General features: G+C 62.9%; 12 protein-coding genes across 12 annotated transcripts; 6 read left to right on the top strand and 6 right to left on the bottom strand.

The window, feature by feature from the left end:
* Window positions 1-7: 7 nt before the first annotated feature.
* On the top strand, window positions 8-1,549 carry MSY001_1111 (uncharacterized protein; the record flags this gene model as incomplete). The annotated part of the gene is made up of 1 exon (XM_018886217.1): window positions 8-1,549. One exon carries the CDS (start codon window positions 8-10, stop codon window positions 1,547-1,549), a length of 1,542 nt encoding a protein of 513 aa, XP_018739712.1.
* MSY001_1112 (uncharacterized protein) lies at window positions 1,546-3,205 on the bottom strand (the record flags this gene model as incomplete). The annotated part of the gene is made up of 2 exons (XM_018886218.1): window positions 1,546-2,852; window positions 2,875-3,205. 2 exons carry the CDS (start codon window positions 3,203-3,205, stop codon window positions 1,546-1,548), a joined length of 1,638 nt encoding a protein of 545 aa, XP_018739713.1.
* A 38-nt stretch (window positions 3,206-3,243) lies between these two features.
* On the bottom strand, window positions 3,244-4,698 carry MSY001_1113 (uncharacterized protein; the record flags this gene model as incomplete). The annotated part of the gene is made up of 1 exon (XM_018886219.1): window positions 3,244-4,698. One exon carries the CDS (start codon window positions 4,696-4,698, stop codon window positions 3,244-3,246), a length of 1,455 nt encoding a protein of 484 aa, XP_018739714.1.
* A 171-nt stretch (window positions 4,699-4,869) lies between these two features.
* Window positions 4,870-5,633, top strand: MSY001_1114 (uncharacterized protein; the record flags this gene model as incomplete). Its single annotated transcript, XM_018886220.1, has 2 exons — window positions 4,870-5,445; window positions 5,469-5,633. 2 exons carry the CDS (start codon window positions 4,870-4,872, stop codon window positions 5,631-5,633), a joined length of 741 nt encoding a protein of 246 aa, XP_018739715.1.
* Window positions 5,634-5,692: 59 nt separating this feature from the next.
* MSY001_1115 (uncharacterized protein) lies at window positions 5,693-7,027 on the top strand (the record flags this gene model as incomplete). Its single annotated transcript, XM_018886221.1, has 1 exon — window positions 5,693-7,027. The coding sequence occupies one exon, from the start codon at window positions 5,693-5,695 to the stop codon at window positions 7,025-7,027; it is 1,335 nt and encodes a 444-aa protein (XP_018739716.1).
* Window positions 7,028-7,077: 50 nt separating this feature from the next.
* Window positions 7,078-8,097, bottom strand: MSY001_1116 (uncharacterized protein; the record flags this gene model as incomplete). Its single annotated transcript, XM_018886222.1, has 1 exon — window positions 7,078-8,097. One exon carries the CDS (start codon window positions 8,095-8,097, stop codon window positions 7,078-7,080), a length of 1,020 nt encoding a protein of 339 aa, XP_018739717.1.
* Window positions 8,098-8,192: 95 nt separating this feature from the next.
* Window positions 8,193-9,102, top strand: MSY001_1117 (uncharacterized protein; the record flags this gene model as incomplete). Its single annotated transcript, XM_018886223.1, has 4 exons — window positions 8,193-8,712; window positions 8,737-8,767; window positions 8,791-8,858; window positions 8,882-9,102. 4 exons carry the CDS (start codon window positions 8,193-8,195, stop codon window positions 9,100-9,102), a joined length of 840 nt encoding a protein of 279 aa, XP_018739718.1.
* An 87-nt stretch (window positions 9,103-9,189) lies between these two features.
* MSY001_1118 (uncharacterized protein) lies at window positions 9,190-11,863 on the top strand (the record flags this gene model as incomplete). The annotated part of the gene is made up of 2 exons (XM_018886224.1): window positions 9,190-11,810; window positions 11,848-11,863. The coding sequence occupies 2 exons, from the start codon at window positions 9,190-9,192 to the stop codon at window positions 11,861-11,863; spliced, it is 2,637 nt and encodes an 878-aa protein (XP_018739719.1).
* Window positions 11,864-11,895: 32 nt separating this feature from the next.
* Window positions 11,896-14,175, bottom strand: MSY001_1119 (uncharacterized protein; the record flags this gene model as incomplete). Its single annotated transcript, XM_018886225.1, has 2 exons — window positions 11,896-14,089; window positions 14,138-14,175. 2 exons carry the CDS (start codon window positions 14,173-14,175, stop codon window positions 11,896-11,898), a joined length of 2,232 nt encoding a protein of 743 aa, XP_018739720.1.
* A 1,762-nt stretch (window positions 14,176-15,937) lies between these two features.
* On the bottom strand, window positions 15,938-16,567 carry MSY001_1120 (uncharacterized protein; the record flags this gene model as incomplete). Its single annotated transcript, XM_018886226.1, has 1 exon — window positions 15,938-16,567. The coding sequence occupies one exon, from the start codon at window positions 16,565-16,567 to the stop codon at window positions 15,938-15,940; it is 630 nt and encodes a 209-aa protein (XP_018739721.1).
* Window positions 16,568-16,936: 369 nt separating this feature from the next.
* MSY001_1121 (uncharacterized protein) lies at window positions 16,937-19,312 on the top strand (the record flags this gene model as incomplete). Its single annotated transcript, XM_018886228.1, has 1 exon — window positions 16,937-19,312. The coding sequence occupies one exon, from the start codon at window positions 16,937-16,939 to the stop codon at window positions 19,310-19,312; it is 2,376 nt and encodes a 791-aa protein (XP_018739722.1).
* Window positions 19,313-19,403: 91 nt separating this feature from the next.
* Window positions 19,404-20,172, bottom strand: MSY001_1122 (uncharacterized protein; the record flags this gene model as incomplete). The annotated part of the gene is made up of 2 exons (XM_018886229.1): window positions 19,404-19,468; window positions 19,524-20,172. The coding sequence occupies 2 exons, from the start codon at window positions 20,170-20,172 to the stop codon at window positions 19,404-19,406; spliced, it is 714 nt and encodes a 237-aa protein (XP_018739723.1).
* Between the last annotated feature and the right edge of the window lie 558 nt (window positions 20,173-20,730).

Genomic DNA, 20,730 nt, shown 5'->3' on the forward strand with positions numbered 1-20,730 from the left:
CGACACGATGCGCCGATGGAGCGCCGCGGCCCGCACGGGGCGCCGCTGGGCGTCGCGCCGTGCCGGTGCGCGTCCCTCTGTCGTGCACGAGCTGCAGCGCTTGCGTGAGATGATGCGCGAGGCTGCCATGACGCCGTCGCTTCGCGGGAAGGAGGCCGTCGTGCGCGCGTACCCTGATCTCGAGCCGCTCCTGCGCGCCGTGTACGCCGACGGCCACCTGTTCCACATGACGTCCACGACCCTGGCGCGCTTCCGCGCGGATCGTCCGGCGTCAGCGCCTGTGCCCGTGCCGCCGTCGGTTGCTGCGCTCCTGCAGCAGCTCGGCGCGCGTACGCTGCGGGGCCACGCGGCCAAGCAGCTCGTGCACACGTTCCTCGAGCACCACGGCGTCGATGCACAGCACGCGCGCGAAGAGCGCGAGCCGCTTACTGTGCTTGACGTGTTCTACCGATGCCTCGACCGCCACCTCGGCATCGGCCTCTCGGCGCTCTCTGTGCAGCGCGCGCTCGGCGTGCCGGGCGCACCGCCCAGCCTGCATGCGGCTCCGTCGACCGACGCATGGCTCGCGCGGCTGCGCGCGCAGGGGCATGTCGCGCCCCTGCCGATGCCCGTGGCGCTGGCGCGCCCGCATGCCCAGCTGCCCCTCCCACCGACGCGCACGGCGTGGTACGCGAGCCGCAAGCTCGATGGCGTGCGGTGCCTCTTTGTGGCGGACACCGACGCGCACGGCCGCCTCTCGCACGTGTATGCGCTCTCGCGCCATGGGCGCACGTTCCGCATGCTCGATCCATTCGCAGCACAGCTGCGCGCGGAGCTCGACGCGTGTCCTCTTGTCCCGCGGGACGGCCCATGGCTCCTCGACGGCGAGCTCTGCGTGTGGTCCGCCGACGGACAGGAGAGCTTTGTGCGTGCGGCCTCGCTCGTGATGCGGCAGGCGCCCGGCGGATCCGCGCTCGTGTACCACCCGTTCGACATGCTGACCCTGCGCGAGTTCCTCACATGGCGCCAGGCCCCGACACGCACGCTCTCCGAGCGCCTGCGTGCCCTGTCGGAGCTCACCGCGTGGCTCCACACGCACCGCCCTGCGACGCGGGTGCGTGCGCTGCCGCAGACGCGCGTCGACTCGCCGGCGGCCCTGGACGACCTGCGGCGCGAGGCGGCGGCGTGGGAGGGCCTCGTGGTGCGCGACGACCAGCCGTACGAGGGCCGCCGCTCGCACGCCATGCTCAAGGTGTGTGCGCGGCAGGAAGCCGAGTTTGTCGTCGAGGACGTCGAGATCTCGACGATGCGCCTGCCGATGGAGGGCGTGTACGCGGACCGGCGGGCCGTCGCGAGCGTCGTCGTGCGCTACCGCGGCCGACGCGTCGCTGTGGGCTCGGGCCTGCGGCCCAGCGAGCGCGTGTACTGGGCCGCGCATCCCGACGACCTGCGGGGCCGCACCGTGACGATCGCGTATGCGACCGAGGCGGCCAACCTCGAGGGGCATGCGCCGAGCCTGCGCTTCCCCGTGCTCAAGTATGTCTACGGCAGGGCAGGGCGCCCGTTCTAAAGGTCGCCGCTCATCCACGCAAACACGAGAAAGCCACAGCCATACGGCGTGAGCAGGCGGCTCCACAGCCACGACAGGCGGAGCCGGGGACGCTGGGCCGAGGCGGGTATATGGTGTGTCGACCGCGCTGCCGGCCCGGCGCCCCAGGGGCGCGGCGCCGACGGCTTGCACAGGTCGGGGAACACAAAGGGGCGCACGAGGTACGTGTGCGCGAGCAGGCGCAGCGGCGACGCACCGACGTGCGGCGGCGCCGTCATGCGTGCATAGCGCAGGAGCCGCGCCAGTGTCGCGGGCGAGGGCAGCCGCGGCCGCGCGCTGCCCGCTGGGGCGTCCGTGGCGCGCAGGCGCCACTCGATATGCGCGCGCGGCGGCGGCGGCACGCGGCGGCGGTCACAGCGCAGGTGGCGTGTCGTGCATGCGAGGCCTATGCGCGCGGACGCCGTCGGCATGCGCACGGCCCGCACGTTGGTCAGGGCCGAGGCCTGCCGGCTGTAGGCGCGGGGCTTGCGCGGCGGCATGTAGAGCCGGTGCCACAGGACCATGCGCACGAGCTCGATGGGGCGACTGACCACGCTGTAGATCCACGCGCCGACCGCGCCGCCGAGCACGAGCACGAGCGCGGCGGAGCACCGGCCGAGCACGCTGCGGCTCGCGCCGAAGCTCTGGTCCATCGATGCGTCGGCGTCGGCGTCCCGCTGTGTATCGCGCGTGCCGAGGCGGAGCGACGGCGGCAGATTCCGCCGCACGTACTGCCGCAGCTGGTCGGCGCGCAGCGAGACGTGGAAGGCGGCGCGGCGCGCCCATTCGAATACAACGAAGAAGCACGCAAAGCCCGAGGCGTCGCGCACGAGCGACAGCGCCAGGCTGACGCCGTGCTTCTGGCGCGCGAGCAGGCGCACATGCCGCGGCAGGTATCGGAACACGGCGGGCGGCGACCGGGGCTGGCCCGCGCGCGGGTGTTGCAGCCGCTGCAGGGCCCGCTCGTACCAGCGCTCGGGCAGGAAGGGGAGGAAGGCGGCCTCGACCATGGTCGTCCACGTGCGCACCGGCATGCGCAGGAGGGCGGACGGCGAGCTGGTGCGCACCGCGTCGTGCATGAGGATCGGCTGCACAACGAGGCGGATGTTGTCGAGGGGCGCCGAGATAATGCACTGCGCGGCGCCTGCCGCGGCGCCCGCGACGGCGACGACGAGCGTCGGTACGAACGGCTCGTTGCCGACAGACAACGTGTCTGTGCCGCGCATCCACGCCTCGGCAAGCGTGTACGTCTTAAAGAGGGTGAAGCCGATGGCGAGGTTCGCCACTGCGTGAGTGCGACGACGTACTCATCGGAGGCACGACGAGCGCGAGGAGGAGCGCCGGATTCTCGTGCCGAACGAGGCGGCGCAGGTACGGAAGACCGAGCCTCTTGCCCTCGCGCCGCGCCATCATCTCCAGGAGCGAGAACGAGGAGAAATGCATCGGGCGGAACAGGCGGATGGGGCGCTGGAACAGGAACGCCAGCGAGCTCACGAGCATGCGTGCGAGCGCGCCGCCTGTCGACTCGCGCCTCTTGCTGTGCGCCTCCGCCTCGTGGTCCTCCCCGTCCGGCAACGCCACGTCGTCGGCCACGGCCAGCATCAGCAGCCGCAGCGGGTGCGTGCCGGCCTCGGCCATGGTGGAGAGGTTGCACGTGCCGGTCCGAGAGCTATGTCCTACCGCCAGCTGGTGGAGACGAGCCGCGCGAGCGTCTGCAGGGCATGGTACTGCACGTTCGCGTCTGCGTGCTCGACAAGCTGCATGATGGCGATCTTGGCGCCGAGCGCATCGGCGCGACGGCGGCCGCCGTCCATGTGCTGTACAAAGTGCCCCATGTCGGCGCACGCAGCGGCCAGCGTCGTGGGATCCGCGTCCTTCGACTGGAGCAGACGCACGAGCTGCCTCAGATCGCGGTCGTGGTCCTCGGTGAGCCTTTCCGCATTCTCGCGCCAAAAGTCCTCGAGGGCGTGCGCGGGGTTGTCGAAGCTCAGGCGCCCACTATACAGCTCGGAGCGGTACTGCTCGTACGAGCTCATCTGGTCCAGATGGCGCTGCAGCACACCGGCCATATAGCTCAAATCGTCCAGCATCTCCTTGTCGGGGTATCGGCGCTCTTCGAGTGTGGCACACAGCGGCAGGACCTTGGCGCCTAGCAGGCGCGGCGCGTTCTCTGCCTCGTCAGCCACGAGCATATTGCGCCAGATCGCCAGCACCATGCGCACAACCTTGTGCTTCAGTGCCTTCTGCGCGACCTGCACAAGCACGGGCGCCGCGCCAAAGTACAGGTCCAGGCCACGCGCGGCCGCCGCGTCGAACGTGAGCAGCCACAGGCAGAACAGGGCCTGGTAGTGCAGCTGCGGCAGCGTCGTGTTGCCCGTGCTCGCGCTCATCCCCGTCGACGTCTTGCGCAGCACGGCGAGCAGCTGCGGAATCAGCGCCGCGTCCGCCTGCCCGGCCTCGCGCATCTCCATGTCCTTCGTCCAGATCGACGTGCGGCCCCGCGCCGTGCGCAGAAACTCACTCGCGATACACAGCGCCATGGGCGCCGCGTGGCCCTCGGCCATATCGGCCGCCTCGTCGCCCTTGGCGAGCGGCGCAAGCGCCTTCTTGATGTAGTCTATCACGGCGAGCGCCATGTCGAGCGGCGGCGCCTCGCCCTCTCCCACCAGCGCGACGAGACACAGGGTGAGGAACTGCGCCGCCCGGAGCGACACAAACGAGTCCTCCGAGTCAAGCAGCTTGCGCAGCGGCGGCAGCGGGTCCGCCGCAAGGAACCACGCGAGGCGGTCCGGCGCCGCCTGCACGAGGTCGTCGGTGAGGATCAGCACCGTCTGGATGGTCTCCACACGGCTCAGCTTGCCGAGCAGCTGGACATACAGCGCCGCATAGGCGCCACCATCGGCACACACGCGCGCCAGGTCCCCCGACTGGCCCGCCTGCTCGGCCAGGCGCAGCATGGACACCTCGTCGCTCGTCACCAGGCCCGCGCGCTGGTAGCCCTCCCACGCCGTCGGGCGCGAGCGGAGCTTCTCCGTGGTCTCCTGTAGCCATACATTCTCAATAGGCAGCAGCAACGACGTCGAAAACGGCGCCACGGCGTGCCCGTCGCTCCGCTCCTGCTGGGCGGCCATCGTTGCAGCTGGCTCGGGCGCCGGCGCCCGAGCCCGCACCCTGCGAGGGCACGTGGCTCCACGTGATCGAAGAACGAGGCGGCCGCCGGCCTGCCCCTTCCTTCCATGGTGCTTCGCGTGTGTGGGACGCGCGCCGCGTGGGCGGCCGCTCGGCCGCAGCACAGTGCCGGCATGGCCTCGTCGACCAAGGCCGCTGCGTCGCTGCAATCAGCGCTCCTCGTCACACGTGCGCCTGTCGTGCTGCAGGCGCCAAGCGGGCTGGAGCGGGAGTACTACCGCTTCAATGTCGCGCTCTCGAACCGGCTGCAGCAGCCGTTTGCGCGCGAGCAATACTTCAAAAAGGGATCGGCTGCCGAGTCCCGCTTTGATGAGTTCTACGCGCAGCTGCAGAAAACGTGGGACCTGCAGACAGCGACCAAGACGCCCGACGCCCCGCGCGCGGCCAGCGGCGCACAGGAGGCCGAGGCGGACCTGTATGCGACCATGCCGCGCGAGACCAAGGCGGATCAAGAGCGCAATGTGCAGAGCCTCGAGCGCGCTCTCGACCGCACGCTCTACCTCGCGGTCCAGCGCGACGGCACGTGGCGCTTGCCGACCAAGGCCCTGCCCGGCGCGCGTGCGCCGACCGACTCACTGCACGACACGGCCACCGAGGCGGTCACTGAGCCGCTCGGCACAGACATGGACCTGTGGCTCGTGAGCAAGCTCCCCATCGCCGTGGTGCAGGACGCTGCCCAGTCGAACAAGGTACGTGCGCGCGACTCACACAGACGTACATTCTCAAGGCGCACATCCTCTCTGGCACGCCGTCGTCTGCGTCGGGCACCGACTTTGCGTGGCTCACGCGCGAGGAGCTCCAAGAGCGCTGGCTCGCGCAGGACACGCCCGACGCCCGCGCGTCGTGGAACGTCGTGCAGGACCTGCTGGATGCATAGACCCATAGCCGGCTCGCTTCTCCACATGGCCGGTCGGCCGCGCCTTGCCTCTGTCTGCCATGTCGGCGAGCACGTCGGGCACGTCGTCGCGACGCGCCTCGGAGACATCGTCGAGCCGGCCGTCGGCGCCACACACAGGTGACGCGACGCCGAACGATGCGGCCAGTGTCTCGGCGGCGGTGCGGCGCGTGGACCGGCGTCTGGCGCAGCTGAAGGACCACCATCTGCATGCCCTGCAAGCGATCCGCCACTTTTTGCGCACGCACAGCAGCTACGACGTGCTCCCCGTGTCGTTCCGGCTCGTCGTGCTGGATGTGGAACTGTCGGTCCAGTCGGCGCTCGAGGTCATGTTCCAGTCTGGCGTCGTCTCGGCGCCGCTCTGGCGCTCGACGCTCAGCGATGCGACCAAGCCTGGCTTCGCGGGCATGCTGACCGTGAACGACATTATCCATCTCATCCAGTACTACTACTTCACCGCGGCCAACTACGACTCGGCGCGGGTCGACGTGCAGACCATGCGCCTCGAGCACCTGCGCGCCGTCGAGCAGGCGCTCGATGTGCAGCCGCCGCCGCTACTGAGCATGGCGCCGCTGCGCTCGCTGGCCGAGGCCGGCGAGATGCTGGTGCGCATGCACGCGCGACGGATCCCCCTGCTTGAGTACAACGAGGACTTGAAAATCGAGACGGTGCTCAGTGTGCTCACCCAGTACCGCCTCCTGAAGTTCATCGCGATGAACTGCCGCGAGACGGCTGGCCTCAAGGCCAGCATCGGATCGCTCGGCATCGGCACATATACATACGCACACCAGCTCGAGCGCCGACGACGCGCGCCGCAGGCGCGTCTGCGCCTGCGCGACTCTCCGCCGCCCGGCGCGGGGCCGTACTGGCCGCTGCATACAGCCACGCTCGATACAACCGTGTTCGACGTCGTGCACATGTTCAGCGAGAACGAGATCAGTGCGGTGCCGATTCTCGATGCCAACGGCGACGTGGTGGACCTGTACGAGTCGGTCGATGTCATTACGCTCGTGCGCACCGGCGCTTACTACCAGCTCGACCTGACCATCCGGCAGGCACTGGAGCGGCGCCCCGCGGACTTTCCCGGCGTGACGTGCTGCTCCAGCAACGACTCGCTCGCGAGCGTATTCGACATGCTCAAGCAGCGGCGCATGCACCGCATGCTCGTCCTGGAGCCGATCGAAGGCACCGCCGAGTCGCCTGTGGCCGCGTCGCCCACCTCGTCGGAGCCGTCGCAGGACAGCGTGGCACAGCCACTGCCGCTGCGCCCAAAGGGCCAGCTTGTGGGCATGCTGAGTCTCAGTGATATTCTGCGCTATATTATCGGCCAGCCGGCCACGCAGGCCTCGGCACCGCCGCCGCCGCCGATTCGGTAGCCCGACCGGGGCGCCACAGCAAGCATGCTGGCGCCCATCGGCGTCCCTCCTTAGATCCGCGTGTACGCCGACACCACCTCGCGCTGGCCGCCGTCGCCCGCGCCAGGCGCTCGGGCCACCTCGGCGCCGGGCACCGGCGGGCCCACCACGTCGCCGGCCTGCGCAGCACGCGGCGCATGCACGTCGCCATCCAGGATCACGTCGTTGGGCAGGTGGCCCAGGCGGTACACCTCGCGGCGCAGCCAGCGCGTGACTCGCTCCAGGTGCTGGGGGAAGAGCAGCTCGGCACGCGCCGCGCTGTCCTCGTCAGGCTCGCTGGCGCCGAGCGTCGGCGCCTCCTTGTCGACCGCCAGCTCCGGGGCGCCGTCGTCAGATGCTTCGGGCACACGCTTCGTGCGGCCGAGGAGGGGCATCTTGCGCTTGACGCCGCCAATGACGCCCCATCCGCCGCCCCACACGTTGCGCCAGATGGCGCCAGAGAGACGCACGTCGTCCGTGGCAAGGCCCTCCTCGTAGGCGACAATCGAGCCGCGGTGCTGCAGATGCAGGTCCTTCATGTAGCCCTTGACCAGGCGCGACGTCTGCACGCCGAAGCGCTCGCGCATGCGCGACTCGGTATCGATGAAAAAGTGGTTGATCAGCTCCTGCGTGTACTCGCGTGCCTCCTCTGCGGGCAGCGCGCGGAAGCGGCTCAGCAGCAGGAACATGTGCAGGTTCGTCAGCTGGAACCACGTCTGGAACGAGGCCGGCAGCGCACACTCCTTGTACCAGAAGTGCGCTTCCGCCTGCGCGCGCATCGCTGCGCGGTCATACAGGTCACCCGTGACTTTGATGGCCTTGCTGCGCACAAAGTTGTAGCCGAGCAGGCGGCCGACGCCCTTGACGAGCGACACTGTGAGTGGGCTGTACTGCGTGCCGCTCGGCGGTGGCGTCGGCGGCGACAGCGGCGCCAGGTTGCGCCGCAGAAGCGACTCGCGTGGGCGGCGCTTGTCGCCGGCAGCGCTGGAGCTCGCTCGCAGCGTAGACGGCACACGCGCCGCACGGCGCGCAACGATCGGTCCCCAGCTCATGGACCCCGGCGGCGATGCGCCGCCGCGCGGCGGCGCAGGTCGCCCTGCCACGTGACGCAAGAGCCTAGGGGCGGCGGCCGCCGCCACGCTTGGGTATGGCCGGTGAGCGGCGGCGCAGCGTGTTCCGCCCGTGCATTGACTTGCACCATGGGACGGTGAAGCAGATTGTGGGCGGCAGTCTGCGAGATGACAAGGATGGGCTGGGCGACGATACGGACGCGCTCCAGACCAACTTTGTCGCGACCCACCCACCGGCGCACTATGCCGCGCTGTATGCGCAGCATGGCCTGCGCGGCGGGCATGTCATCAAGCTGGGTCCAGGGAACGATGAGGCGGCTACGGAGGCGCTACGGGCATGGCCCCGGGGCCTGCAGGTCGGCGGCGGCATCACGATTGACAATGCCGCGCAGTGGCTCGAGCGCGGCGCGGACAAGGTGATTGTCACGTCGTATCTCTTTCCTGCGTGTCGCTTCTCGATGGAGCGCCTCGTCGAGCTCGAGCGGCTCGTCGGGAGGGAGCGGCTCGTCGTCGATATCAGCTGCCGCCGGCGCGGCGACGAATGGGTTGTCGCGATGAACCGCTGGCAGGATCTCACCGACATGGTCCTCTCCCCAGGTACGTGCCAATGCCTGACCACAGCGACGCTGGAGCAGGTATCGGCGCACTGCAGGTACGCACATCGGTCTCACGCAGCGAACTGCTCATTCATGCTGCCGACGTCGAAGGTTTGTGCCGCGGGGTCGACCAGGACCTCGTGCAGCGTGCGTATCCATCGCTTACGCAGGCCTCGGCGAGTGGGTGTCGATTCCTACAACCTATGCGGGCGGCGCGCGGCGTGCGTATCGGGGTCTAACGCCAGACTTGGACGACATGCAGCTAGTGGACAAGCTCTCGAATGGGCGCGTCGACCTGACGTTCGGCAGTGCACTCGATATCTTCGGCGGCACGGGCGTGACGCTCGAGGCGCTCGTGCAGTGGAACCGCGCTGCTACCGTAGGCCCGTAACTCGCGCGACGTTCCCATCACGTGATACGACCGGGCGCCGTGCACGGCGTGGCGACGCGCCCGGTGGATCCTGCTGAGCCATTTGCGATGGAGGCGGCCGGCCACTCGACTCTGGGCGCCACGGCGCAGCCCGCCCCGTCCTTGTCCGACATTTTGCAGCAGTCGCGCAAGCTGACGAACCAGCTAGCGCGCGACTCAGACCTGCCGTCGATCCAGCTCGGCATCGACCAGATCGAGAGTCAGAGCCGCAAGCTCGTGAGCAAGAGCGTGCGCAGTGGCCACACGCCGGCAGATGCCCGTGCACACTACCTCCTTGCGAGTGGCGGTATCGATGCGGCACAGCTCTCGAATGCCATCCAGCACACCAACATCTCCAACACGTTTGAGCCGCTGCAGCCGGTGTATGACACGGACGTGGGTGGCTACCTGCGGCACGAGCACGAGCAGGTCGTGCTCAGCATGATCGAGGAGAGCCGTCGCGACGCCCTGGAGGACTTCCAGCAGGATCTCGGGCGCCGCCTGCACCGCGACTGGCAGGCACAGAAACAGCATATCCTGGAGGAGCTGGGCCAGCATCGTCCCTCGGACGACAGCGTCACGCTGCGTCGCTCCGTTGCTGCAGTGCCGGGCACCTCGGCGGCCACCGCTGAGAGCGATACGAGCCTCATGCAGCAGGGCCGCATGGTCCGCTACGATGCCGTCGTGGCACGACTCAATAAGGCGCGCGTGGATGGCGAGGCTGTGCCGCTCATTCATGCGTTTATGGACATGGTCGACTCGTTCTCGCAGGATGCGACAAGAAAGCGCGCCCTGATCGACGCGTGGACCGCACTCAAGTACATGGTGCGCGAGGCACCGTCCGCCTCTGTGCTTCCATCGCCTATCCCTGCGCGCGAGTACGCCGCCGCGTACATGGATCCGGACGCGTTCCGTGGCCCGGCAGGCGCGGCCCTGCGCGAAAAGTGGGTGCGTGGCGCTCGCGAGTTCCTGGAGAAGCAGTTCCTCGACTACATGGAGCAGGTCATCCTCGCGAACCCCGTGCAGGCGCAGCGCGGCGGTGTCCCCTCGGTACGTGCGACCGTCGCAGCGTTCCTGCGCGTGCAGCTGCGTACGAGCGACGGGCCCTGGCCGGCCGAACTGGCGCGGCCTCTCGATGCTGTGACGCAGGCGCCGCTGTGGGCGATGGTCTTTGTCCTTGTGCGCTCGGGGCACGTGGCCGAGGCGCTTGCGTGCCTGCAGGAGAACGAAAGCGCGCTCCAGCGCAACGATGCCGCGTTCCTGGCATTCTTCAAGGCATGGGCAGACTCACCGACACGCACGCTGCCGCGGTCCATGCGCGACCACTGGATGGGCGAGTATGTGACGCGCTTCCGCAGCGGCGCCGTGGAGGACCCGTACCGCTACGCGCTGTACCGCTTGCTGGGCCGCTTTGACGTGGCCAAAAAGTTCCCAGCGCCGCTCGTGCTCAGCACGGAGAACTGGCTGTGGCTGCAGCTGTGCCTGGTCTCGGAGACAGCCGAACAGGATGCGCAGGCGCCTGCGCTCCAGTCGTACACGCTTCAGGACCTCGGGCACAAGCTGGAAAAATACGGCGAGGCGCACTTTGATCCCAAGGGCCAGCGCCCCCTGCACTACTTCCAGCTGCTCCTCCTGGTCGGCCGCTTCGAGTCGGCTGTTGCCTTTTTGCAATCGCGTGCGGCTCTGCATGTGGATGCCGTGCACTTTGCCATTGCCCTCACGTACTATGGCCTGCTGCGTGTGCCCCGCGCAGGCACTGCATCGCAGTTCGAGTACCTCACGACGATCGACGACGTAACGTACCTGGACTTTGCCAAGCTCATCCAGCGGTATGCGCGGCGTCTCGCGCCTACGTCGCGGCGCGATGCCCTGGCGTACATCAGCCTGCTGTGCCTCAATGCGGACTGCGTAGCGCCTGTGGGCGCCGAGCAGGTCCAGCGATGCCACGAGCAGGTGCAGGCGCTCATCCTCGAGTCGCCATCGTCGGGCTTTGTCGAGCTGCTCGGCGACGTGCGTGCGGATGGGCTCACGACGCCCGGGCTGATCGAGCAGCAGAGTGCGCTGCTGCATCTCGACGACCGCCACGCATTCCTCGCCAAGATTGTACATGCGGCGGCCGTGCAGTGCGAGCGCGAGCAGCGTACGACAGATGCAATCCTCTTGTACAATTACGGGAACGAGCGCGACACGGTGATGGCCGTGCTGAACCGCGCGCTCGGCGCAGGTCTCATGGAGCCTGGCCAGCTGCCCGATTGGGATCGCGCGGTCGACGACAGTGCCGCACCCTTGTCCGTGTCGGCGAACCCGGTGCGCCTCGCGCGCGCCATTCTCGCGAGCTATGCGCAGCAGGGCTACCACAGCTCGACGATGGATGTGTGTGAGTCGCTACTGCAGCTGAAGAAGGCAGCGACCCTGTACCACGAGGAGCAGTGGCAGCCCACGCTGCGCGTGCTCGAGGCGCTGCACATCCTGCCACTGGATGCCGAGGCGCGACGTGATGTGGTGAGTATCACGCGCAAGGCGGAAGAGTTCAAGACGTACGATGAGAACATTACGAAGAACTTCTCAGAGATCGCGCTCATGGCGATGAACACGCTGTACAAGCTCCACGAAGCCCTCAAGCACTCGCTTACGCGCGATAGCTCGACGGTCCTGTTCGAGTACCGCCACCAGGCGCGCTCGCTAATGATGTGGGCGGGCATGCTCCGCTTCCGCATGAGCAGCGAGACATACAGCCAGCTGACTCGCTTGGATGTCTACGTACGTGAATGACACTCACACCTCAGATTCACTAGCCTGTTCAGACGAAAGCCGCGTCGCGGATAGCTGTGACTGTAGCAACGTCGTGTCGCCCGAGCCGTCGACAGGCCATGCGCTCTCCGACGGCACGGGCGACGACGCCATAGACGCGATCGGCTTCAGCGCATCCTCCACGTCGAGCTCGTGGCGAGTCGGAATATGCACGCCCTGCTCGTTGGCCCGCAGCTGCTGCTCCAACGCAAGCTCCATTTCGCCCTGGGTGATCACACCGTCTAGCCAGGGATGGGTCAGGGCCTCGCGCGCGGATGCGCGTTCGGAGGGACTCAGCCGCAGCATCGGCAACAGGAACGACGACAGCTCCTCCGAGTGCTCCGGCGTGAGCAAGTACTTCTCCTGCAGGACATTCACCAGGGGCCAATACCGCAGCTTGTGGATATGCCGTGGCTCACCTTTCCGGTTAAAGATCTCTGCACTATACTTGCCCGAAAAGGCCACACTCTTGGGGAAGTCGCCCAGCAGCTCGATGATTTGCGCAATATGGTCGTCGTCCTTGTTGTACTTGGCGCCCGCCGCCGGATCAAACAGGTAGTCACCCGTCAGCAGCTCAAAAAACATGGCACTCGCACTCCACAGGTCCGCCGTCGTGCCCCACTTGGCGCCGAGGATCGCTTCCGGACACCGGTACTGACGCGTCTGGATATCGTTGGTAAAGTGGTGGTCTGTCCAGCAGGCATTGCCGAGGTCTGCAATCTTTACTGTGATACGTTCCAGCGTGGATGGATCATATGGCGGCGGCGGCGGAAGTGTCGTAGGGTCACCGGCCGCCGGCGCAGGTCGCAGCGGATCAGGCGACAGGCCCAGCGGTGGCGATTGCGACTGGGCCGGCGCCTCTCCAAGCTCGGCGGCCATGTCCTGACCGATCTCCGAAGGGGACGTGGTGGTATCAGTAGGAGTGTCAGACTCGGGTGCCTTGCTATGCACGGCCTTGTGAGCCTGCTGCGACAGCAGAGAAGGGCCCTTGCGCAAGGGAAGCGCCACCTTGTTACCCAGCATGGAGCCTCCCGCGCCGTGGTGCGAAGACGCGCTCGACGGCTCACGGGCGTTCGGCGGGAACAGAGAGTTGCCTATGCCAGGGCTTGGCAGCGATGACTCGGACGGCGCTGAACCACTCGCGGACGTCGCGCCAATTTTCGACATGGCAAAGGCGAGCTTGTCAAACATGGGACTCGATCCAAGGCTGCTGCTTGGACTTGGCAGTGGCCGCGAGCTGGTAATAAGCACTGAGTCGCGCCGCGGCGTCTGCGTGCCTCCGCGGCCCTGGCTCGGCGGCACACCCACGAGCTTCGTTGGCACCGCCTTGGGATTCGTTCGCAGCTCGGCTTCGACGACGGCTTCGACGTCCTCAATGCAGATGAGCACATTTTCCGGCTTCAAGTCCGTGTGAATGATGCCGCAGGAGCGGTGCATGTAGTCCAGGCCTAATAGCACCTGCTTGGCGATTTGCTTGACAATGTGTACGGGCACGCCACGGTGTTGATACCGCTTGATAAGGCCCAACAAATTTTCACCTAGCACCTCAAACACCATACAAACGTGCGAGCCATTGGGACCCTTGTGTCGGAAATGGTCGAGCAGCGATACGCAGTGACGGCAGCCAGGGTGGTTTTGGTTGGCAGAGACCAGGCGTTGCAGCAGCTTGATCTCGTCGAGCGCTGTCTCGGTATAGTGCGGAGCCGACTTGACGACTTTGAGGGCCACATGCCGATTCGCGACGCGGTCCTTGGCGAGCCACACAGTCGAGAAGTGGCCCCAGCCTAACTTGCGCACGATGACGTAGCGCCCATTGGAGAACACATCGCCGACACTAACGGGGTGGTAACCGCCACGGCAGTAGTCCTCATAGTCTTCTTCGTCCTCCGTCAGTACCGATCCGACATCGTCGTCGGTCGAGTCAACGCTCTCCGTCATAAAGTCACCGTCGTGCACCTCCATGGGACTGGCATCGGACGTGGTGACGTCAGGAGACTCGAGGGAGGCTCCCTCGGGCACGCTCGTCGATACAAAGGCGGAGCCAGAGACAGCAATTGACTCTGTTGTGTCCATGGTCAGCTCATCGGGGGCCGAGAGGCCCCCTGGTTGCGACATTGCGCTCGTGCGCGATACCGTCGCGGACGGGTTAGACGTTTTCGGCCAGAATAGTCGCGAAAATCTGGATGAAAAGTCGCATGTTAGCACCAAACCTAATCCGAAAACGTACGAAGTCGTGGCCTCCTTGGGAGGCGGTGTAGCCCCCATCGCCTCGTTCCGAGGTAAACCGTGTCAACCACAGGGTGTAACTCGTGCACGGCTGGTTGCCCGAGCGCACCGGGTATGAATAAGCATCTCGTTTGATAAGGTAAACGACACACACTGATTTGCTCCACTGGCTCTCACGCTCCTGTCGATCAGCTGAGCCAGCCATCGTTCAAGGTCTGTGCCGGCTTGGCGTCCGAACTATGCAGGCGTCTCGTCGCCCTTCCGACCTCAGCAATGATACACTTTTAGCAGTACGACAGCAAATTTTCATTCAGCTGTAAGTTGTACACATCCACGCTGATGCTTGAACAGGGCGCACCTCTGTGAGCCAGGCATCATGCCCCCTGGCGTGTATCTGATGCCCGATGAGACTGACCCCTTGCGTACGTCTTCTTCACTGTCTTACACTAGGGCTCTGCGGGACCGTCTTTGTACGACAAGGTCCCTACTTTCCCGGTGTCTTTCGCTTCAGCGTACAGTTTACGGTTCAAAATACCCAGCTTGTCCTTCCTACCATTTTTTTCCCACCCATCCTGATCCACCCAATTGTCGAGGTACGCCGCTCATCCTTCTTACTCAGGCGGCGAGTGGGCGAGTCAATATGCTGCCGTATCTGAGCATGGCAATACAAAGAGCTTGGTCAACGCATCCTGAAGAACCCATGTTCCTTACATGCTTGGCGCACTACCTCCATGAACTTTTTTCCGCGGATTTCTGTGCCACATTAAAGGACCAATGGATCCTGAATGAAAATATGGGAGAGTATGTTGGCCTTCTTCTGACCTTTGAGACTTTTCCACAGCGACCGCATTCTATTTAACCGTGTCGCTGCGCAGTCAGCAGGTCTATCCACCTCTTCGCTGGCACTCTACGATACCCAGTCGGGCAGCGGTCTCCCTGGCGACATGGATGTCACTCGTCCACCCTATCACGGGGCAAATGCGCTTGGCACAGTCATGCCATTTGAACAACTAACGCCTGAGCAAGTAAAAAAGGTTCGAGATGCACTTTCCATGACGTAGATATACCCAGATCTCTACGAAGCTTTTTTTGCCCGACGTAGTGCGTACCCAACGCCCAATCCCTCACCCCCTATTCGGATGTGCGCAAGTGGAGTGGGCCTTTTGCTGCTGCCGATGTCGTCGGCGGATGCCATCGCGCGGCGCCCCAGGCGAAAGCGTGCCCGCAAGGTGCGCACAGCCGTTGTGTCATCATCAGAGGACTCTTCGGACGATGAGAAGCCCTCTCGCAAGTCTTCGAGTGAGAGCTCTTCCGACAGCAGTGACAGCGAGGTGAGCGATGCGCAAATGAGCCACACTTTCGATCAGGAACCCGATAACGACCATGACCTGGATCTAGACGATGGATATACTCATGAGGATACCTTGGAAGCCCCCAAGATTCCTCTTCCGTCTAGGTATGTTGGCGAATCGGAGCCGTCGGACCGAGCCCGAACCATCGTGGGCGGGCGGCTGTCGACAATGACATCCGCGGAGATTTCTGAGGAGCTGCAAGAAAAGCAGCGCACTGCGTTGCGCTCCCTCTACATGCAAACTCTTACTGAAGAATTCGACGATGAACTCGATGCCCTCCGCCAGCATGACCCCCTGCTGGTGGATGACACGAACACGAGTCCTGCGACGGGTCGCATGGCCCTGCTCATCGATGCGCTTTCCTATGGCTATGAGACGCTCGCTGATTCCAAGCAAAGGGGTAACGACGTGGACCAAGTAGCATTAGCTCTATCATAATACTTTCTGGCCTACAGATTAAATTGGCTACGAGGATAGTGGGTCTTGGCAGCGGCTGCTTCGTCGGTAAAGAACAGCACCTGACCGGGCGCATACGGGCGAACGAGACTCGCAGGAAGACCCAGCTTGGGTTCATCAAGCACCTTGGCCAGCATTTCTTGCTTACCCTCGCCAGCGAGCACGAACGCTGCATTATGAGCGTGGTTAAGGACAGGATAGGTGAACGAAATGCGACGAGGCGGTGGCTTTGGCGAATCTTCAATAGGGGCAATCCAACGATCCTGCTCCTTCAGCAGCTCATGACCAGGGAACAGGCTGCAAGTATGACCATCAGGACCCATTCCCAACAAAATGAGATCAAACACGGGGTGGCGCACAGTCTCTTTCCCAGCAAATGTGTCTACCAAGCGCTTCTCATACGCATCCGCCAACTCCTCTGCATCTTCAAGTAAAGACTCATCGACTCCGTGAATCTGTTCGCGAGGGAATCCAGGGATCTTGGAGAAAAGCTCTTGGTCACACAACTTGAAGTTAGAGTCAGCATGATCCAACGGAACCAGGCGCTCGTCGGCAAAGAATACCTGCCACTTGTGCCACTGGACTGCATTGTCATCTCGTGCCAGCAGTCCCTTGGCCAGCATTTTGGGAAGAGAGCCACCGGACAAGGCGATCGTGAACATCTGGCGCCTCTCGATCGCTGCATTTTGCGCCTTCTGTTATCGACTCAGCCACGTACCTTAATTACAAAATCAGCTAGCTTCTCGCTCAGAAGTTCCGACGTAGGGAACGAGTACAGGATCGGATCCGGCTGGGCATGGTTTAGCGTTGCATTGTTCGTCATAGTGGATGGCAGGTTGTGCGGTCCGGGCGAGCCGCTATCGCACGGGCGTGAAATATCCACTCGCCACGTGCGTTTTGCGCCTCCCATCATGCTGGTGCCAGGGCGCGACGTCCGAATTCTTCGGACATGGGCTCGAGGACCCCTAACGGTACGCCATGCCCGCCTGAGTATGTGTGCTCCGGTAAGCGTCGATGCCCGCACAGTTCCCGTGCGTCCCGACCTACCCGCCAGTGCGGCGCAAATATTAAACACGGCGTGCTCGAACGAAGCGGGTGCATATGTGGTCGCGCGCGATGACCGTGGCCAGCCTCTTTCTCTGAGCGCAACACCCTCGCCATCAGCGAAGTACCTAACGTTTCTGCCTTTCGAATCCGATGACAAGCTTGCGCAGCGTACCTTCTGGCTGTCTGCCGCGTATGCACAATGCATCGCCGTAGAGCAAGTTTGCAAAGGTGCCATTTGCTCTGTGCCAATGGTCACAGAAAGTGCAGGAAATGAGCTGGATGCCACCTCAGGATACACGATCGAAGTCCTTCGTGCTCGCATGGATCCTCCTCTTTCTCTCAGCGCCCATTTACACGAAGCCCACCTACAAGTAGACGAGGCGCTTCAAACATGTGTGACGACTGTGCTTCGTTCGGGCTCACCCAAGGTGGCGGATGAGGAGCTTTCCGATATCGAGCGCGCCGTAAAGCAGGTCTGTCAAAGTGGATTACCCCTCTCTGTCGAACCGCTTCCATGGCATGAAGCCTGTGGACTCTTTGGTCACAATCCCCTTGTGCTTCGCACCATATTGGACTATGCTGACCATGAAGAGCGTGTTCCCGTTGTTTATGCTGAATCGCGTGCAATCAGTGTTCTTCCGCGTCATGGCGATACCACGTTGCTGCGCCAAACGAAGCCGATCAAGGCAGTCAAGGTCCTGGGATGGTCTACGGCCACACTCCAGGCGTCATGGGCATTGGAGGGATCGCAACCCTTGCTCAGGATCCGCGGGATTGCTTTCCCATCCTCCAATGACTTGCAAAAGTACAAGACTCGCATGTCCGACTTGGAAAAATCGGACCACCGGCATCTCGGAATGGCACAACAACTTTTCTTCGCACACGATTCTTCTCCAGGCAGTCCTTTTGTGATGCCTCACGGCATGCGCCTGATCCGAAAAGTGGAACGTGTGATTCGTGACTTGTACGATGCATTCGGATACGAGGAAGTGCAGACGCCGCAGCTATACCGCAGTTCCCTATGGAAGCAGAGCGGACACTGGGACAAATACCGCGATGACATGTTCAGCGCACAGGGATTTTCATGCTGCGGTGAACACGATGGTGTCTTTGGCCTGAAGCCCATGAACTGTCCAGGGCATTGCGTCATGTTCGCGCATCAGCCGCGCTCGTATCGCGAGTTGCCATGGCGTCTAGCTGAATTCAGTCCCCTACATCGCAACGAAGCATCAGGCTCTCTCTCAGGTTTGACCCGTGTGCGTCGCTTCCACCAAGATGATGCACATGTCTTTTGTATGCCGTCCCAAGTGGCAAGAGAAATCGAAAGCATGTTGCATATGCTCTCCCTCGGCTACCGAGTCTTTGGATTCGGCGACCGATATGAACTTGTGCTATCGACGCGTCCTGACAATTTTATTGGCGATATCTCTTTGTGGGATCGCGCTGAGGCCAATCTAAAACAAGCGCTCGATCAATGTGGAAAGCCATGGTCTCTGAATGAAGGGGATGGCGCATTCTATGGTCCCAAAATTGATATCCGTTTAGTGGATGCGATGGGCCGGAAACATCAAACTGCCACCATTCAACTCGATTTCCAGTTGCCGGAACGCTTCCAGCTTGAATATGCACAGGCACCAAGCGAAGAAGGGGCACACGAAGTCAGGCCTGGATATGCGCGTCCTGTCATGATCCACCGGGCCATTCTTGGCAGTTTTGAGCGGTTTCTGGCCATTCTCGTGGAGCAGTGCAAGGGCTGGTGGCCCTTCTGGCTCAGCCCTCGCCAGGCGGTAGTGATCCCCGCGTTTGGCTCTGACCCAGAGTCTTACGAACGCACTGCGGCGTACGCACAGGAAGTGCAAGCTACATTGTGTGGAACTACGGAAGAAACCCGCATGTCGCGCAACCCGTTCCTCTCGGCGTCTATGGCTCATCATACTTTACAAGTCCCTTCACGTACGCGCTTCCAAGTGGAGCTCCCTCCGCACTACTTGAGCTCCTCAGGCGACACTCTGGGCAGGAAAGTGCGCCATGCACAGCTTCAACGTTACAACTTTATCTTGATCGTGGGGCAGCAGGAGACCCAAAGCCGTACGATCAATGTTCGGCTGCGCGACGAAAAGGCAGCACCAGCTTGGCATGCTGGTGCCGCCGACAGCCAAGACTCAGAGTCACTTCGTGTACAGGACATGGTGTGGGCGGTAGCTAAGGCAACTTTCCCGGAAAAGATTGCGGCGGACGCGCCCCCCTCCCATGACTTGGGCACATGGACTCTGCCCGAATTGCGGCGTTTATTCTGCGTGCTGGATACATTGCATGTCTAGCTAGCTCAGCTATACCATCCTTCCGTAGACGGCAATGCCGTGAGCTGCTCTCGAGAAGGTATCATGGGGGTACTGATATTGTACAGAGCAATTAGTTCACGCCAGGTGGGGACGTCAAGCTCCAGGACGAGCTGACGTCGCGTAAGGCCTGCCTGCCTGTCTTCTTCGGTGGGCTCTTCACATAACACTGAGTAAGACCACGCATACATACAGAGAATTGGGTCCCCTTCATTGTCTTCAATGATGGCAGCTTTTCCATCCCGGATAAGAAAGCTGATGTAGAACAAATTCTCCACTGAGTCGCAGAAGCTGTCTGGATTCAGGGCAAAACGGAACATGTTGATACCATCTTCACCACAACATTCCTCCAAACGGCGCGCGATGTCCAGCACCATGCGCGAGGTTTCATTTTCCGACGGAATAATAGCGGATGCATCAAGTCTCTGAGGCGCGACCTGCTCTGCATCTGCATCAAGACGAGACGTGCGAGTTATCTTCCTGTGTTTGGGAGTAACTTGCAACGGGCCCAGCAAATGCTCCGCCACAGGCGCACGCCGCGAGTGACGTGCCGCCAGTAAGCCAAGTCGATCCCAATTCCATGTGTCCGTATCACCAGTGAAAATCTGTGACATATCATCCGCACTCTCGTCTGGCCGTGATGATACAGCAACTGTAGATCCACCGATGAAATGTGCAACCTTCTGCATATACTCATCCATATCAAACGCGTCGGCATCAATGCGCATGGTGCGTGTCATCTCTGCACCCATATCCGAAATGTTGAGTAGATACCTCGAATCTAAAAGTCCATCCATTGGCGCCTTGACCTTGGAATACAGCTCATCGCCGATTCGCACCATGTCACCGAGCTCCTGTATGGTACTTTCGGGCAGATGTCGCCGTGTGTCTGCATCAGATATGTCCGTACTTACTTTGTGCATTTGCTAGAAGAGCTCTATATTCTCGTCTCAACTCACGCTGTTCCCCAAGGTTCGGCTGGGGATCATATATGAACGCGTCTCCCCCGCTGGCAGACGCGTCCCCCGACATCGTGGAGGCACGCGTAGGTGTCTTTGTCTCGTTCGTCCACGTGACAGTGCTTGACCTCCACGAACTGAATCGCGGCTTCTTCGCACGAGCCATGTATCATTCCCGGCTTCGGGGCCTGATCATCAACGACTCTGTAAACATCTTCCATTTTTCTATCAAACATACTGGATTGAACACTATTTGTCTGCATCGATAACCTGTTTTACAAATAAGAGCGAGTGTCCCTCGAATCGAATTCCGACTAGAAACATGACCCGACTAATTGAACAAAGGACGGTTAGTACTTTCTAAAAACTTTGAATTTAGAGATGGACAGATATTCTTATAGGGTATTTATCGGTCATCAAAAATTCGGTTACAACAACCAT

This window comes from Malassezia sympodialis, genomic scaffold (assembly GCF_000349305.1).
Source record: "Malassezia sympodialis ATCC 42132 genomic scaffold, msy_sf_4, whole genome shotgun sequence".
NCBI classification, from domain to species: domain Eukaryota; kingdom Fungi; phylum Basidiomycota; class Malasseziomycetes; order Malasseziales; family Malasseziaceae; genus Malassezia; species Malassezia sympodialis.